This window comes from Falco peregrinus, chromosome 5 (genome assembly GCF_023634155.1).
Source record: "Falco peregrinus isolate bFalPer1 chromosome 5, bFalPer1.pri, whole genome shotgun sequence".
Lineage (NCBI taxonomy): Eukaryota > Metazoa > Chordata > Aves > Falconiformes > Falconidae > Falco > Falco peregrinus.
Genome location: NC_073725.1, coordinates 39,315,418 through 39,331,325, shown reverse-complemented (window position 1 = coordinate 39,331,325; position 15,908 = coordinate 39,315,418). Strand labels below are relative to the sequence as shown.

Sequence of the window (15,908 nt, the reverse complement as noted above, 5' to 3'; positions counted from 1 at the left end):
TCATAGTTGCACAGTTTTTTAAATGCTCTTCTGCTTTGCGTGAATGCTGTGAGCAGTCTGTTGATAACTTCATTTCTTTTTTAATGTTGTTTCAGCTTACTCTGTCAACTTATTCCAGGGAAGTTTGTCATGAAGAGTCTGCTCTAGACTTGATTTTTCTTTTTCCATTTCTCTCTCAGGACTTTTCTGTGGTCACTTCAGACTTTGATGTTACTCATGGATGGATAACGTCAATAATACCATCCTGTCAGCTTTATGTTCTGGTCCTCTTCTATCTATTGAAATGCTTTGAGTCTTCTACCTTTTGGCTACATCGTAACTTCCTAATTGTAAATACTGAAATCAGTTTCTTGAGTGGGACGAACATTACTTTCCATGCCTCTTGCTCGATTGCTTAGTTCAACTCAGGTCTTAACTGTGCATCAGGCCTAATACCATGGATTTGTCACACATCTTTCTTATCTGTAATTTTGATTAATCATTACTGAAATACTGCTAGAACTGGGATCATTTCTATCTCTACTGCTTCAGTTACTCTTCTAATATGTTGTTTCTAAGCTGCAAACATCTGACCTACTGAGATTTAGAATGCTTTATTTGGGTGCTTTGTCCCCTGTAGAAAGTGAAATTGTATCATCAATCATATCTATTTGGTCCCATTTAACAAACCCAGCAAGAAAACAAAACTTTGTTTCTCAAGGTTGAAGTATAGCAATTCTTGTCAATGTTAAAGACCCAGTGAGTTTAGGATATGTCTGTATATCACTAATCAACTCCTTATTTTGAATAATTTTGACGCAGATTCTTACAATTATGACACTCCTTAAAGATGCAAATAGCATCTTGACCCTACAGTCAAGACATTCCATCTGTAGATGCTAAAGGTATCTTTTTAGTGGGCTACATAGGGATGCCATGCTACTTGCTTTTAACTGACTACAGAGTCTGAAAATTTCAGAAGGACAAGGTCAGTTCTAGAGAGTAGGTGATAGAGCATAGAACATGAAATTTGTTTAAAAAATGCTGTTTATATTTGTTGGATGTAGCACTACAGTATCCTAACTTTATATTGTTTCACCTATAGAGTAGGAGTTTTCTTATGAGAAAAAAGAGGGATATTTTCTCTCTGTCAAAAACTACTGCTGTTGCTATTGCTAGCAAACCCTTCCAGTCTAGTACAACATATTCATCATCTTGCCATGTTATCACCAGGTTGAACAGTTAACAAATCATCTAAAAGAAAAAACAGACAAATGCAGTGAGCTTTTGCTCTCTAAGGAACAACTTCAGAGAGATATACAAGAACGAAATGAAGAAATTGAGAAACTAGAATGCAGGATAAGAGAACTGGAACAGGCCTTAATCATCAGTGCAGACAACCTGCAAAAGGTATTGCTTGATCTAAAATGATCATTTACTACTTTCTTATTTTCTTGAGAACAAAACGGTATATCTTTTTTATTTGTTTATTATTAATACTACTTATATTTAAAGGTGGAGGACAGGAAACAGTTTGGCACCATCGTAGTAAAGGGAGAATTACCTCTTGAAGTACAACTGCAAGCTGAACGAGAAGCTGTGGACAGAAAAGAAAAGGAGGTAAAATACCTGTGAAACATTCTGTGTTTCTGCTGATATTTTGTTTTTGTCAGTTATTGCTTTCTGTTGAGTTTAGTGAACTATACAGATGAAATTTTTTAACAGATCAGAGAGACAGCAGTCCAAATCCCTTTGGAATTCTCTTGTGAGCTATGGTAATTGTTATTGTCTATGTTCATGCTTATCACTTAACAAGTGTGTTTCTGGAATCAAAATTCAGCCCAAGTAAGAAAAACTTCATAGTGATTTCAGCTTGTTTTTACTGGGTTTTAAAATTCCATTCAGTTTAAGGATTCAGAATGTCACTGAGTACCCATTCTTTTGTTTTCGTATATCAAACCAGTTTACTGTAGACAATGCACTTGAAAATCATGACATTCAGTTTTTCATATGGCCGTCTATTCCTTTTCCTCCATTCATTTTGGAAACGTAGGTCACGAACCTTGAGGAACAACTGGAGCAGTTTCGAGAGGAGCTAGAAAATAAAAATGAAGAAGTTCAGCAATTGCACATGCAACTAGAAATTCAGCGAAAGGAGTCTACTACACACTTGCAAGAACTTGAACAAGAGAACAGATTATTTAAGGTAATTGTGTAACAGAAAGCCTAGAGCTTAGTTCTCCCTCCTGCCCAGAAAGAAATTCTTGGAAAAAGCCAAAATGCCAAATTCTTTCTCAAGCATTCCACAGTTCAACTTGCAAAATATTAAAAGAACTCATATAACTACTTCCCATTCCATGCAATTTGTGTATTTTGATTCCTATGCCTTAAATGCTTATACAAGAATATACAGAAAATGTTATGTACAGCTATAACGTGTTTTGTTTGGGGTTTTCTTTGGTAGGATGAAATGGAAATACTGGGACTAGCTATCCAGAAATCTGAAGATGCCACCATAAAGGACCATCATTTAGTGGCTGGGAGGCTCGCTCACGTCATGCAAGAAAAGGAGCAGGAAATAGATCATCTTCATGAACAAATTGCAAAACTGCAGCAGCAACTTGAAGTCACAACTGACAACAAAGTATGCACTTTTGAAATCTTTTTGAGAATCCTACTTTGTGTTGTGAGCTGTTTACAGAATAAAAACCCCTCCATGTCCCCCCCTCCAATTACATTATCTTCTATTGCTGCCTTAATTTAAAAATGCAAATGCTTCAGTTTCAAGCAACACTTTAACCCGAATCTGTTTTTCCTCTTTTGTCTCATTTTTTTTATGAAGGATACTTTTTGCTTCCTTTTCTTTTTATCATTCTGCCTTATTTCTGCTTGAGTTTTTGTCTTCAATTTTGCATTCCTTAATCTAATACTTCCAAGCATTCAATAGTACATAGATGGACTCTCAACATTCATTCTACCATGTTCCCTACAATGACTTACTTTCAGTGTGATGTTTCAGTGACACCTACTGGATTGCGTTGAATTTTGTAGTGAACTTCTGTGCTCCATGAGCTTGTGTAAATAGTTTGCCATCATACTGATGTTGGCAACATCTTTAATGCAGTTTGAAGCATTATGGATGTGCAAACAAAATGCTGTGTTTTATTAGAAATGGAGAGCAAGAAACATTGATTCATCTTTCTTTTATTTACTTAAGAAATAATACTTATTTTGCATTGATGTAAGCGATAGCAGAAACAGGCATTCAGTATCACATATTTTTATAGAAAGAAAATTGGATTTTTTTTCTGACCATTTTAGATGTGAGCATTTATTAGTCGTAAGCTTTAATCCCAAAGCAAATATTATTCAGTAAGGTAAGACCAGGAGTTCTGTTACCCTTCAGTAGATGATTGAACATTTAGGGTAATACTCTACTAGGACATATTGAGACCAGTAAAATAGAGCTCAGACCGAGCTGGATAAATTCACTGTGGGTTTATGTGCAAAATTTAGTTATTATGAACCTCAGTGAATAATGACAAAACTTTGAACTGAATTTAGGCAATTAGACTTAGGAAATTTGATTTAGGAAAGATCATACTTTAGAAATCTGGAATGGTTCTGCTTTATACAATGACCACGGTAATACTGTTACATTTCTTGCCTTGAAAAAAAACAACAAACCCAGGATTCAAGTAGAATTCATTTTAATGATTGGTTCTTCTCCTGTTATATGAAGTTTCATTTTCTTAATTTCATCTGCTTACTCAGTTATATTTTCCAGGCCATTAAATAATTACTCTGCTTGATTATGAGATGGGTATTAAATATCAATAGATATTTAATATCTAGGTCAATTGCTTTCCTAGTCCCTTAGACATATTCATCCCACTACGTGCTTCTTTTAATTGCTGTATTTGCCTTCTGTGGTCCTTTATTCCATTATGTTATTAAGAACAGAAACTGTTATGCTGACTTGATAGCAATCACCAGGATCGCTGTTCTTTTCTTATGAAAACAAATGACTTGTTCACATTTTATTTAGTGTTTTTGAGCTTCCTCTAGTCTGTGGATTTTTAAAAATAAGTTCTTGCTTGGCAAATCAGCTCCTCGAATTTATATGGTCACATTTATCATTTATTTTTCCACATATTAGACTTACTACAAAGTCATCATCTTATTCTATTTAACTAACTAAACATAATGAAGTATTGAAAGATAAAGGAAAAAGCATGGCTATTTTAGTAATTAATTTAGTCATCTATCTTCTCTTCTGCATTTTTTTTCTTCTTCATGTTTCTAAAAGGTCCTTTTAGAGTTCTGACCTATTTTATGTACCATAACTGATTTTATTTTGTACTGTCTCTTTCCAAATATTTTTAACAAATTTCCTTTGAACTTTTTCTTTTCCATTGTAGAAGTACTGTTCATTTCAGATCTCCAGACACTCCTTTAAGAAAATATATCCACTTTGTTTCTTAGATGTTCTATTTAGAATCTGCTGTCTTTTATTTTGACTTTGCAAATGAGAATTTGCTCCCACTGTCATCTAACAAGCAGTTTTTTTAATTAATTTTATAAAACGTATTGGAATCTGATAACTTGTGTTTTTATTCTATTATATTTATTAAACTTAGTGTTTAATAAATTAGTAGATGTACATTAAGAAATTATATTATTTAATATATTACAATTTTATTTATTAAACTTGGTGTTCATCAACACCACTCACTTGATGATTATTTTTTTGTGTGTCTACTCATTTATTTTTTTCTTAGAAGCTGATATAAGATGGCTTCTCTTTTATTCATCATAAAGTCAACACCCTGATATTTGCTAATTTATGTGATTTTATTAATATCTTGGAATTCTGAGCCCCTTACACAGCCTGTAATTTTAAGTGTCTTTAGAAGTAATCTAGGAAGGTATTATTCTCGCTCTCTTCATGTCTTCACCAATCTCTCTTTTTAATTTTGTTTGGATAGTCATATACATTTTAAAATAAATACTTCTGTAATTTTGTCTCTCTTTACTACTGTTTAAACTGTAGCAGAAAGAAGTAACTGTGCTTTGGCTCTGTGGGTACTATTTGCCCTGCATGTTTTTGTGCACATCTGCATACATGTGCACACACATAAGCAAACACATATTTAAGTTTCTAATAGGAAGTTCAGAGACAGCTAATGGGTGTTTTCTGTGGTCTTGAACTAGAAAACATGTTATAATGGTATTTTCAACACAATTAATTAAAGGTCTATTTGTATTTAAAATATATATCCATCTTAACTGTGTCCTATATAAATCTGTTTGACCATATGAATGAGTGGTGCTTTTGCACAAAGAGCACAGTATCTATCTAATCTAACTGAACATAGCTGACCAGTGTATGGTAAACTTGAAGATATTTTTTTTTTTTTTAAGGAAGTTCTTTATGTAATGTAATGCAGGAAAAACAGTGTATTAAAACTTGGTTTCATAAGAAGATTTAGCAGCAAACATGACCACTCCACTTGTTTCCATTCTAATTTTCAATAAAAATAACAAGACAGAGCTTTAGACCAAACTATTGGGGAAAAAAGTATTGTGAACACTTAAACTGCAGTGTTTCATGCCTCTCTGAATATTAGAAGTGCTTTCACTTCATTTGATGCTTTCACACCTATTTTGCAGTTCATTGAGGTCACGGGCTACTTTGTCAGTCATGTAAAGATGTCCTGATTCTCATAAAGCTTTACAAAAGACATCCCAATAAGAAATTCACTAAGGACCTTGTTTTACAAGGTGCTTCAATGTTTAATCAAACTTGCTGTGAAGTCCAGGAAAAAAATAAGGTTTTTAGTTACCCATTATGAAGTTATTTTCTTGTATTTATTGGATTTTTTCAGGTTATTGAAGAGCAAAATGAGCGTATATGGGAGCTTGAAGCCCAGGTAGAATATCTGAAAAGTGATCAAGAACGTCTGAAGAAAAAAAACGATGAAGAAGTAGAGCAGTTGAATGATGTAATTGAAAAGCTTCAGCAGGAACTGTCAAATATTGAACAAAAAGTACCTGCAGACATTGCTGCTTTTCAAGAAGATGCTGACAGTCTGAAACACACACTTGAAACAGTTCTGGCAGAAAAAGAGGCTTTGGAGAACCAAGTAGAAAACATAAATGTAGAGGCATCTCGAACAAAGAGTGAGCTTGAGGAAACTAAGTTAAAAATGAACCAGCTAAAGCAAGAAATAAGTCTGTTAAAAAAAGAGCATGAAAGAATGACAGAGGAATATAAGTGTGCACTGATGAAAGCTGATAGGGAGAAAACGGAAGATGGGAGCAATGGGAAAACTGAAAAAATGGAAGCAGGCTTATGTGAGATGGTAGAGTTGCTAGATCAATCCAAGCTTAGGTCTTCAGGTGAGAATACAACAGTCGCCGTTAGCAAGATGGAGGTACAACTGCAGCAACTTCAGGCATATGTTAAGGAAAAAGATTCAGAGCTGCGTCAGTCCTACAATGAAATAAAAGACCTGAAAGAGCAAGGCAAAGCTGAAAGAGAAATGCTTAAAAAGAGGATACTGGAACTGGAAAAGACACTAGTGGAAAAAGTTGCTGCTGCTCTTGTGAGTCAGGTCCAGCTAAATGCAGTTCAAGAGCAAAGGAAATTCATGCAGGAAATTCAGGAAGCTTCAAGATGTGTGGAGGAAACAAGTAGGAGTGCCCAAACAGAGGATCTGACTGATAGAACTGTAAATGAGACAGAATCAAAATTATCATTCTTGACACAGAGGCTTAGTGAGATGGAGGACCAACTGGCAACAGTAAATCGTAACTTCAAGCTAGAAAAAGAAAATCTAAAAGTTGCACAAAAGGAAGCTAAAGTGAAAGAAGAGAGACTCTTAGAACTTCAGCAATTACTGGAAGAGGTTCAAGAAAAACACAAAGGAGAGATTCAGAAATACATCAAGCAAGAAGAAATGCAGACATATCAGGTAATTAGATGCTATTTTTGTTTGGCTTGTTTTCACTAAAATCTGTTCTTATATGTAAACCATAGTGAATGAAACACTTCTTAATGAGACTAGTCTGTATAAGAATCTTCTGTGTGGGGTTAGACCTTCATTTCTCTATTATTCCTGGAGTTACAACAAGGAGAGGATTTCAGGTGAGCTCCACTATCCATTTCCATTTTGCATTAAAAATACTTTGCCTTTTCGTGAACATAGGGTGATTTTTGAATTTTGGATGTACACTTTCTTATTCTTACTTTGAATTGACATAGAATGGAGTGAATTACCCTTTTACATGGCATGGAGTTAGATAAAAATTAGAATTATAAAAATTATCTAAGAGTTCAGAATGATAAGGGAGCGATAGCAATTTGTACAGGGGGTTGGGGGGGCAAGTTGTTTGCTTATATATGCTTTGGTTTTGGTTTACTTTTTCTTGCTTTCCTGTCTGGATGCCAAAGATATTTCCCATCAGTAGTTTTTACCAGTAGATTTTTGTCCTAACTTGCATCCATCACTGGTTATGTTGCCTCTGAATTTAAAACCTTTGGTCAAAGTTGACTATGCTTGATAGCCCAAACGTGGGCTTGATTGCTGCAACTCTTAAGTTCGGAGACATCATAGAACCCAGTGCTGGCCCATGAAGGTTCTCTGACCTTCAACCAAATGCAGATTGAATGAATGTCATAAATGTCTTAACAATTTAATAATATTATCAGACTTTATTTCCTACTCTGTTGGCTTTCCTCCCTGTGCTTTCTGTGTGGTGTAGCCAATTTCTGTTTGCAGTTCAGTGAACTGCAAGTAGGCAGTCTTTCTTCCCACATTTGTCTTTCCTCCCATGCTTATTCAGTTTGTGGGAGTTAATCCTAGGAAAATGGTCTTTCAGGATTGATTTATTAAGACTATGTTAATTCAAATAATATACATTTGTTGCCCCCTATGCTCTTTTTATTTGTGGTTTTTTATAAGTTGGTGTGAAAGCAATCAATGCTGTTAATACTTGATTCTTTTTAAAAGATTCTGCACCGTTTTCCATATCTTATGTTGCCATGTAGGTAGGAGCACAACTCATGGGAAGTCAAAAAGAAAATGTGCTTATTAATGAACTTGAACTAGAGCAAGTTAAAGAAGAAGCAGCTGCTGCTAAGGAAGAACTGAGCAGTTACAGAGAAAAGGCAGAAAAACTTCAGCAAGAACTAGCAGTAAGAATCACGCATTTTTCCATATTGTATTTAAAGCAAATAATTATACAGAACTTAATTGAGCAAATATGCATGTTATAGCTTTTTTTTAATCTTGTACTGAGAATGCCACTAAGAAAAACGGTCGCTCAGTACCTACGGTCAGTGGAACAGAACTGATGCTGAAGACCAAATCTTCGCTTGTTGCTGAAGTAGTTTTACAGTCCCCTATAGTGCAACAGTGGATATAGAGCTGTGTTTCGTAGGAGATATTATTGTTACCGTGTGTCATAACTGCTTTTAAAAGAGGAGTAAACTACGCTTTAATGGTGTGGAGGGTTTAGATTTGTTTAATTTATTTTTTTTAATTAAGCATTTGGAAGGACTGTGATTCAGATTCTCCATATTTGCAGGTAAAAGAAGCAAGTCTGATACATCTTCAGGAAGATCTGTGCAAAGCCAAAGAGAATCTAGTTGAAGCAGAAGAGAGGCTTGCGAGTTACATGAGAAAGGGCAAGGAAACGGCAAAAACTGAAAGCAAAAAGGATGCAGAAATACTGTGTGATTTGTCAACCAGTGAGTCTACTCTAATTAGAAAAAGCTCATCATCACAAACAGACATGACTGTGGAAATCAACAGCTGTATCCAGACTTCACCAGTCCTTGTTAAAAATGCAGAAATCCAAACTGATTTGCAAAATGGATGCTCTTCAGAAGAGATTGCAGAGATCATAAGAGAATTTACTGAAAAAATCGACCAAATGCAAGAACTCCACGCTGCTGAAATCATGGACATGGAGACAAGGCATATCTCCGAATCTGAAGCATTAAAGAGAGAGAAGTTTGTTGCAGTGCAGGTGTTGACTGAAGAGTGCAATACATTAAAGGAAGTCATAGAAACTCTGCAAACCAAAGAGGTATGTATCCTATAATTATTCATTGAACTACTTTGGTTTGTGCTTTTGTTCCTGCTACAGAAACTGCCGTTTGATGTCTGATAGGTTTGAACCACCACATGGTAAGTATAAAGCTTTTAAGTGTTCTAATGTTTCCATGGCCTAGGGAGAGATCGTGAACCCCTTCCTCAGCAGCTTAAGTTTGGGAGTGTGCTTGACTACCAGACGCTTCCTTGGACCTGTCCTGTTCTGTGAAGGGGGGACAAGTGTAGGTCACCCTATTAAATATTCCATCTTTCTTGTCTCCGTTTTGATTACTGTGATTGCCAGGGAACGAGCAAAGAGGCTCATACCGTTTCTTGCTCCTTAGCATTAGTTCCTTTATTGTGAGTGTCGGGTGATTAAAGACTGAATTGTTCTCTTTTCTAAATATAGGGAATCCCCATTTCTGGATTAGCACATTCCTCACCGTATCAAGCTAGAGATGGAGGTTCTAGTGGTAAGAAACTTGTTTTTATAGATTTCAAACAGCACAGTAAATGAAATCTGCTTTTTTAATATTGTTTACCATTAAAGGGTTTATGTTCTAAGAAATAAAAACTACTCCCCAGATCGATGCAGAAGCCTGTCACGCTAACAAAAGGTGCTGAGCGTGCCATGTCTATTAATTTGCTTTGGAAGGGAAATGACTGGAGTGAAGATGGGTGGAGTCAAGGCACCAGATGCCGATTTTTATCTTCCCACTGGAGTTCCTATATTCTACTTACATATTATGTTAGCTCTTCAGTGTAGCTTCATGATCTCCTGATACAATTTAAAGCTACACCTCCCTAGCGGTGGGAGATGATGGTAGGTACTGACTTCTCCAAGAACAATAACAATTATTAACATGATCCTTTTTGTAGCATATTAAGGAGGGGGGTCATTTGGCAGAAATGTTTGTGCAAGTAGTTGTTTCTAGAACTAAACTAGGATTTTAAGTTTGGGGTTTTTTTAGTTTTGTTGTGCTGCTGCTGCTTTGAAACTGGAAAAGAAAATCTATAAAACAGGTAGTCTTCAGGCTTAGAATCAACTCTGGTGACATGCAACCACCTGTTACAACAACAGACAAAAATATTTTTTTGATGCCTGTTCTTCAAAGTTTCACAGTAATCCAGCTTTCATGTTTTTTTTCTCCTTTTATTGTAGACTCCAGTTCAGACTGGAGTCAAGGAATGTATCTTGCCCAGACCCAGGGATCTGACATGATATCTGAAGGAATAGACGAAGGTGAAACTTCAGCAGATTTGCTTCCAAAAAAAATTAAGGTAAAATAAACCCAGTCATTTTTGTTATGGAACAAGAGTGATATTATCAAAAGCTTAAATTAGCTGCTGCGTGATGAGTGAAAAGAGCCAGTTAGATAAGTTTTGAATAAATTCTAGATAGATTTTAAGATAATTCTGATACATATATGCATTTTTTGCATGTTAAATTAGGTTAAATATGAGTTTTGTAATTGTAGGCTTGTTCTCAATTATAAGAAATATAACTGCTTTAATTTATAATTTATTGTAGTTATTGTGTATTAATGGTAATGTCATGATCATATATTACGCAATTGTATAGATACTGTTGTTATAGGTGTAGAATAATACCTATATTATGAAAGTAAACAAATGTGTTTATTATAAACAGTAAGGGTATCGTGCTTTAATTATATTTTTTTAAAAAGGCAAGTCTTCTGCAGCAAAGCCTTAGCTTAACAGTGATTTCAATAAGTGAATTGCAAAGCTCACCTGGAAGCTTCCCAGGACTTTGCTTTTAAAATGTCAGTTTCTATCAGAAACCACTTTAAAATCTGAGTATTGATCTGACAGATGAACTTTGGGAATTTTAATTTAAAACTGAGGACAAATAAACCTATATAATAAGTTTTACCATTTGGCAGATATGAAGAACTAGGTGACGCTTCTGGTTTTGATACCAGGAAGTAAAAATAGTTTCCTTACGCTGATCAGTTTAGAAGTGCCAGTATTCCAATATGTATGAAATAAGGTGGTGGTGGTTGTTGTTGTTGTAGTTATTATTTTTATTATTAGGACTGGCATTACTGATTTCTATTTATTGTAGGGTTTGCTGAGAGCAGTCCATCATGAAGGCGTACAGGTGCTGTCTCTCACAGAATTTCCATATGGTGAAAGAGAGATCCCACCTTTTAAGCAAGAGCCAGAGTCTTGGCTTGAGGAGAGGAAAGCTTTTCTAAGCACCATTTCATCTCTGAAAGATCTAATTGCAAAAATGCAACTTCATAGAGAAGCTGAGGTATAAATAATATAAGATTCTGTCTAAATAAAAAATAATTTATGATAACATTATCAGGCACATTCACAATTCAGGTTTAAATGCTCTAAATATATTGCAACGAGGCAAAAGATTTTAAAAATATGCAGTAACACTGCATGTTGCACTTTCTGATAATAAAATAAGTCTTAAATTACAGCTTGCATTTCTTTCTTTGGCATTTCCTTCAGCATGTGAAGTGGGGGGATTAATTTTATATCATTATAAAATTAAATCTTCTTCATACACAGTATCTGCACACTACCACATAGTTCTGTGAGAGTCTAGGAACATATATATAACATCATAAAAATCAAAAGGATAGTGTGATACAGTAACATAAATAATAACTACACAGGGCAGAGTTTTCAGTTATAAAAAGCTAACTTGTTTCCTTCTACAACACAGTTAAAACTTTAGCATTTTTGCATGCAGAAGAAATCATAAACTGTACAATAAATACATCCATTTGTATGAACGCTTGTTACATAGTTATCAAGTAAGAAAAGCTCAGTTTTCCACTGAAAACCACTTTACATAAAATGATAATGACTATGCTTGATGTAGTCTTTGAATTCTGCTGTTTAAACTGGTTTTGTACCACTGTAGATATATGAAAGTGCTGAATCTCCTGAAGGTGTTTCAGACTGGCGAGGAGAACTCCTGCATGCTATTCAACAGCTTTTTGTAAGAGAAAAAAATGTTCTTCTTGCTGCATTTCAAACCGAACTTGCAGAACTGGGCACAAGAGATGCAGTGATATTGATGAATCAGTTAGAGCACAGACTACAAGAGCAGGTAATATAAAACGTACTTTAGTCAAAGGATGTTTGTCTACATTAGATTTTGAATGTATAAATCTATTTAAAATACATGTATTAATAGTAGTTTTGATAGTCTAAGGGTGAAAACAAAGTAAGACTTGTAGGAAGAAGAGGTGTTGGGTGCACCAGCTATAGAAAAAATATAGCCTTCAGAGATCAATTTGAATTAAACACAAGTTCTGAGCTTGATTTCATTACGTTAATTAGAATTAGCTTACACTGTCTAAGAGAAAAAGTAGCTTGTATATGTGAAGCAAGTTGTAAGAAGAGGAAGTGATAAGGCTGCTATGGGACAGAGAGGTCAGTTTCTGGATTAGTGAGGAAAATTAGTTTGCCATAAAACCGATAGCTCTTTTGATTCTATTATTTTTTTATGCCTGGTAGAGAAATACAAAAATAACGAGCAATTCTTCCCAGTATTATAATATTGACTTAATTATGACTTCATTGAAAATGTTCTGGATATATCTGCCCTATGAATATATAAGTAAATGTAAGATCCACACCATAGATATTCTAATAAAATCTGGAGTTTTACCTTAAAGTGTTTCTAATGCTAATAGGCTACTGACCAGAGAGCAGCAATGGACTGTCTTCAGAATGCAGACAGAAGAAGTTTGCTGATGGAGATTCAAGTATTACATGCTCAGATGAACAGTAAGAAAAATAATCCAAAGAGAGGACAAGAGATTGATTCAAAAAGCCAAGGTGACTTCTGTGGTAATATATGTCTATTTCTATATGCCACTTTCATGGCAGTGGTCATAACATTGTAGGTGAAAAAATACTTTCTTTGTGCTCTGATCTTGATACTCATGTTCTGACCATGCATAGTTTTCATCTTTTTCAATCTTACTGGACTAATTTTGCAAAAATTAAGACATAGTCTGTGTACTTATGACTTGTATCAAATTGAAAGTGGTACAAAGTTATTTCAGTTGCTATGAAAATCAGGCTTGTATTTAAGTTTATTTTCCATATATGCACTTCAGTGTTTAGGTTCAACAGCTTTGAAGTTATCGAAGTTGGATAGTCAGTCGTAATGAGTAAACTAAGAAGCAATCAGAATGAACAACAAAAAGTTCAGAGAACAGGTATACCTCAAAATTAAGTAAATGCTCATTGTCAGTGTTTTGTCACAAAAATTTGGTCACAAGCAGACATAACTTCAGTTATGTAAGTCGTAACTCAAATGATAAATATTGATATGGTTGTGCACATAGTCTTTTAAAGAATGTTATGAGTTGAAGTGGTATCTTGGAACATATGAAAGGTATTCCAGTATAAAAGGCATGGTTTTGCTTTCACTCCACTATTGAAAGAATATATTATTTTAAAATACCACTCTTTGTGATAGCCTTGTGGTCATTCTCTGTGCTAGGGGAAGCTTTACCCAAATAGGCAATGTTGGTTGTTTACTGAGTAATTTCCATATTGATGGTACTCTCATTAGAAATGCTGGAGTATAATATGCAGCAGAAGCAGTCACAGATACTGGAGATGCAAGTGGAACTCCGCAGTATGAAGGACAGGACAGCTGAGCTTCAGGAACAGCTGAACTCGGAGAGAATGATGGGTGCTGAGCTGAAGAATGAACTTGCACAAGCCAAACTAGAGCTTGAAGCAACCCTTAAAGCACAGCACAAGCACTTCAAGGAACTAGAAACCATCAGGTATGGCTTTCCGTGCCAAACTTTCTGTCTTGACAGTGAAGATGATATTTTTCTATGTTGTCTGAAATCGTAACACTGATTTTATTAAGGAAGTTGATCTCATGCCATGTAAATGCTTCTCAGTTTTTCTGTAAAAATATGTGACAACAAATAGATTTCTGTTCCATGTGACAAAAAATGCAATTGTATAGATTAAGAAGGTGTGATTCATAGTTTTAGTGATTTATTAATAACAAGTTTCTTTTTAAATTTTGACACGTTAGGCTGCTGTGTAGAAGCTAGTAAGTATACTGTATTTATTAAAGGTTTTTGTGCTTCTAAAACTGAACATGGAGAAAAAAATTGCAGAGTTAATATGACTTTGCAAGTACCTCCATGTGAAATTCTACGACTTGTGTTGTTTTGGCACAGTCAACAGCAGAGGTAACAGGCTAAATATCTGGCACTCAAGAAAGCCATTATTATTTATGCCTTTACCAGATGGATGTGCCCACATACGGTATCTTAATGTTCAGCTCAGAAATAACAAGTTAAGACAGAGTTTAAGTTGGTATTACTTTATAGATTACCTTACAGCTGTTACAGACCATCAGGAACAAGATTCTTTCACAAATGGATGCAAAATTGATTTGCCAAAAAAAAAAAAAAAAAATAATATATAATTCAGGGCGTAGGTTTGGTTTGTTTGTTTCTTTTTTTCCTGGAAGATATTTTTTTTTCTTTTTTCCTTTGAGACACATGACAGCAAGATGCATTTCCCCTGCATTCTTTCAGATTTTGGCCAGGGACTGGATTAAGTTGAACACTAAAATCTAGCAGCTGCAAAGTCAGCAGGATGGACACAGTCTATGTCATTTTTGACCTATGCAACTCTTTTGTTTGGTTTTCGGGGTTTTTTTGTTTTAGAGTTAGGCTTGTTTTTCTAAATAGGCTTTTACTGTTACTCTACTACATCAGCAGGTAGCACAAAATGGAATAAATGTTAGTGCACAAGGTGGAATAAGTATCAGGTAAGTGATGTTACCATGATAGGATCAAAGCCATTGTCTAATCTAAAGGTTGCCCATTTCTCTTTTAGGACTGAAGTCAAAGAAAAAGCAGCTGAGCTGGATATTCTCAAGGATACAATGGCCAGCGAACAGAAAAAATCAAGAGAGCTACGGTGGGCTTTGGAAAAGGAAAAAGCTAAAATGGAACGCAATGAGGAAAGAGGAAGAGAAGAGCTTGAGGTATTCCGTAATTCCAAATGACCTGGAACATTAAGGAGCTCACAAACATTCTTTCAGTTAACATTTCATCTCAGCTTACTGTTCTGTCTAATGTGTGCTCCCTGTTGTCTTCAGTATCATCTAGAGCTGAAGAAAGATGTACAGAAGCTGTGTAGCAAAGAAAGAAAAAGGCTGATGCAAATTCCATTTAAATCGGTGGGAATTTTTACAGCTGTGCTTTTTAGGGCCAAGATGAAAAAATTCTACTTTATATAATAGCCCTCAGATATCCAAAGGGACAGGCCACTGCTAACATGGCTACACCTAGCCCCCACCACAACTTAACTCACAAAAGATAGTATTTAAGGACATATATTGTTTGCTGCCATTTAAAAAAATCAGCAGTTTCACCTCATGAAAACCAAATTAGTGAGTTTACTTTAGGAGAAAATGCATTAGTAGCTTCCTAGGTACCTCTGCAGTATCAGATATAATGAGGGAGAGAGCAGGTATCATAGTACAAGTATAAAGACAAAAATGCGATAACTTGAACGGCATAAAATTGAAATCTTTACTTGAAAAATCACTTCCACAATTTTAGAAAGTAAAAGCAGCTAGTTGTTTTCCATTTCAGAGCTATGGCTGTTTGTATCTCACGAAGAAGTATATGTTACAAATACTGTTTTATGAAATTATTTGATTTTAGAATAAAGACATCTGTAATAGATTTTAATATCAGATGTAATGTAGCATTCAGAGTATTGTCACATTAATTGTGAATAGCGCAGTCTGTTAAAAGCAATATGTGTAGAGGTAGCATATTTGCA

At 35.0% G+C, this 15,908-nt stretch overlaps 1 protein-coding gene across 9 annotated transcripts in view; it reads left to right on the top strand.

The window, feature by feature from the left end:
- Positions 1–15,908, top strand: part of AKAP9 (A-kinase anchoring protein 9) — a 120,806-nt gene that overhangs the window by 93,349 nt on the left and 11,549 nt on the right. For 7 of the 9 annotated variants that reach the window (XM_055803471.1, XM_055803470.1, XM_055803469.1 and 4 more), the window contains 14 exons: positions 1,213–1,389; positions 1,495–1,599; positions 2,033–2,185; positions 2,444–2,623; positions 5,868–6,956; positions 8,033–8,179; positions 8,572–9,075; positions 9,490–9,553; positions 10,243–10,361; positions 11,167–11,358; positions 11,986–12,174; positions 12,764–12,920; positions 13,654–13,873; positions 14,952–15,102. In XM_055803471.1, the coding sequence (XP_055659446.1) occupies positions 1,213–1,389; positions 1,495–1,599; positions 2,033–2,185; positions 2,444–2,623; positions 5,868–6,956; positions 8,033–8,179; positions 8,572–9,075; positions 9,490–9,553; positions 10,243–10,361; positions 11,167–11,358; positions 11,986–12,174; positions 12,764–12,920; positions 13,654–13,873; positions 14,952–15,102 (3,447 nt within the window). The remainder of the gene's footprint in view (positions 1–1,212; positions 1,390–1,494; positions 1,600–2,032; positions 2,186–2,443; positions 2,624–5,867; positions 6,957–8,032; positions 8,180–8,571; positions 9,076–9,489; positions 9,554–10,242; positions 10,362–11,166; positions 11,359–11,985; positions 12,175–12,763; positions 12,921–13,653; positions 13,874–14,951; positions 15,103–15,908) is intronic. The other 2 variants (XM_055803464.1, XM_055803468.1) reach the window with 1 other exon arrangement.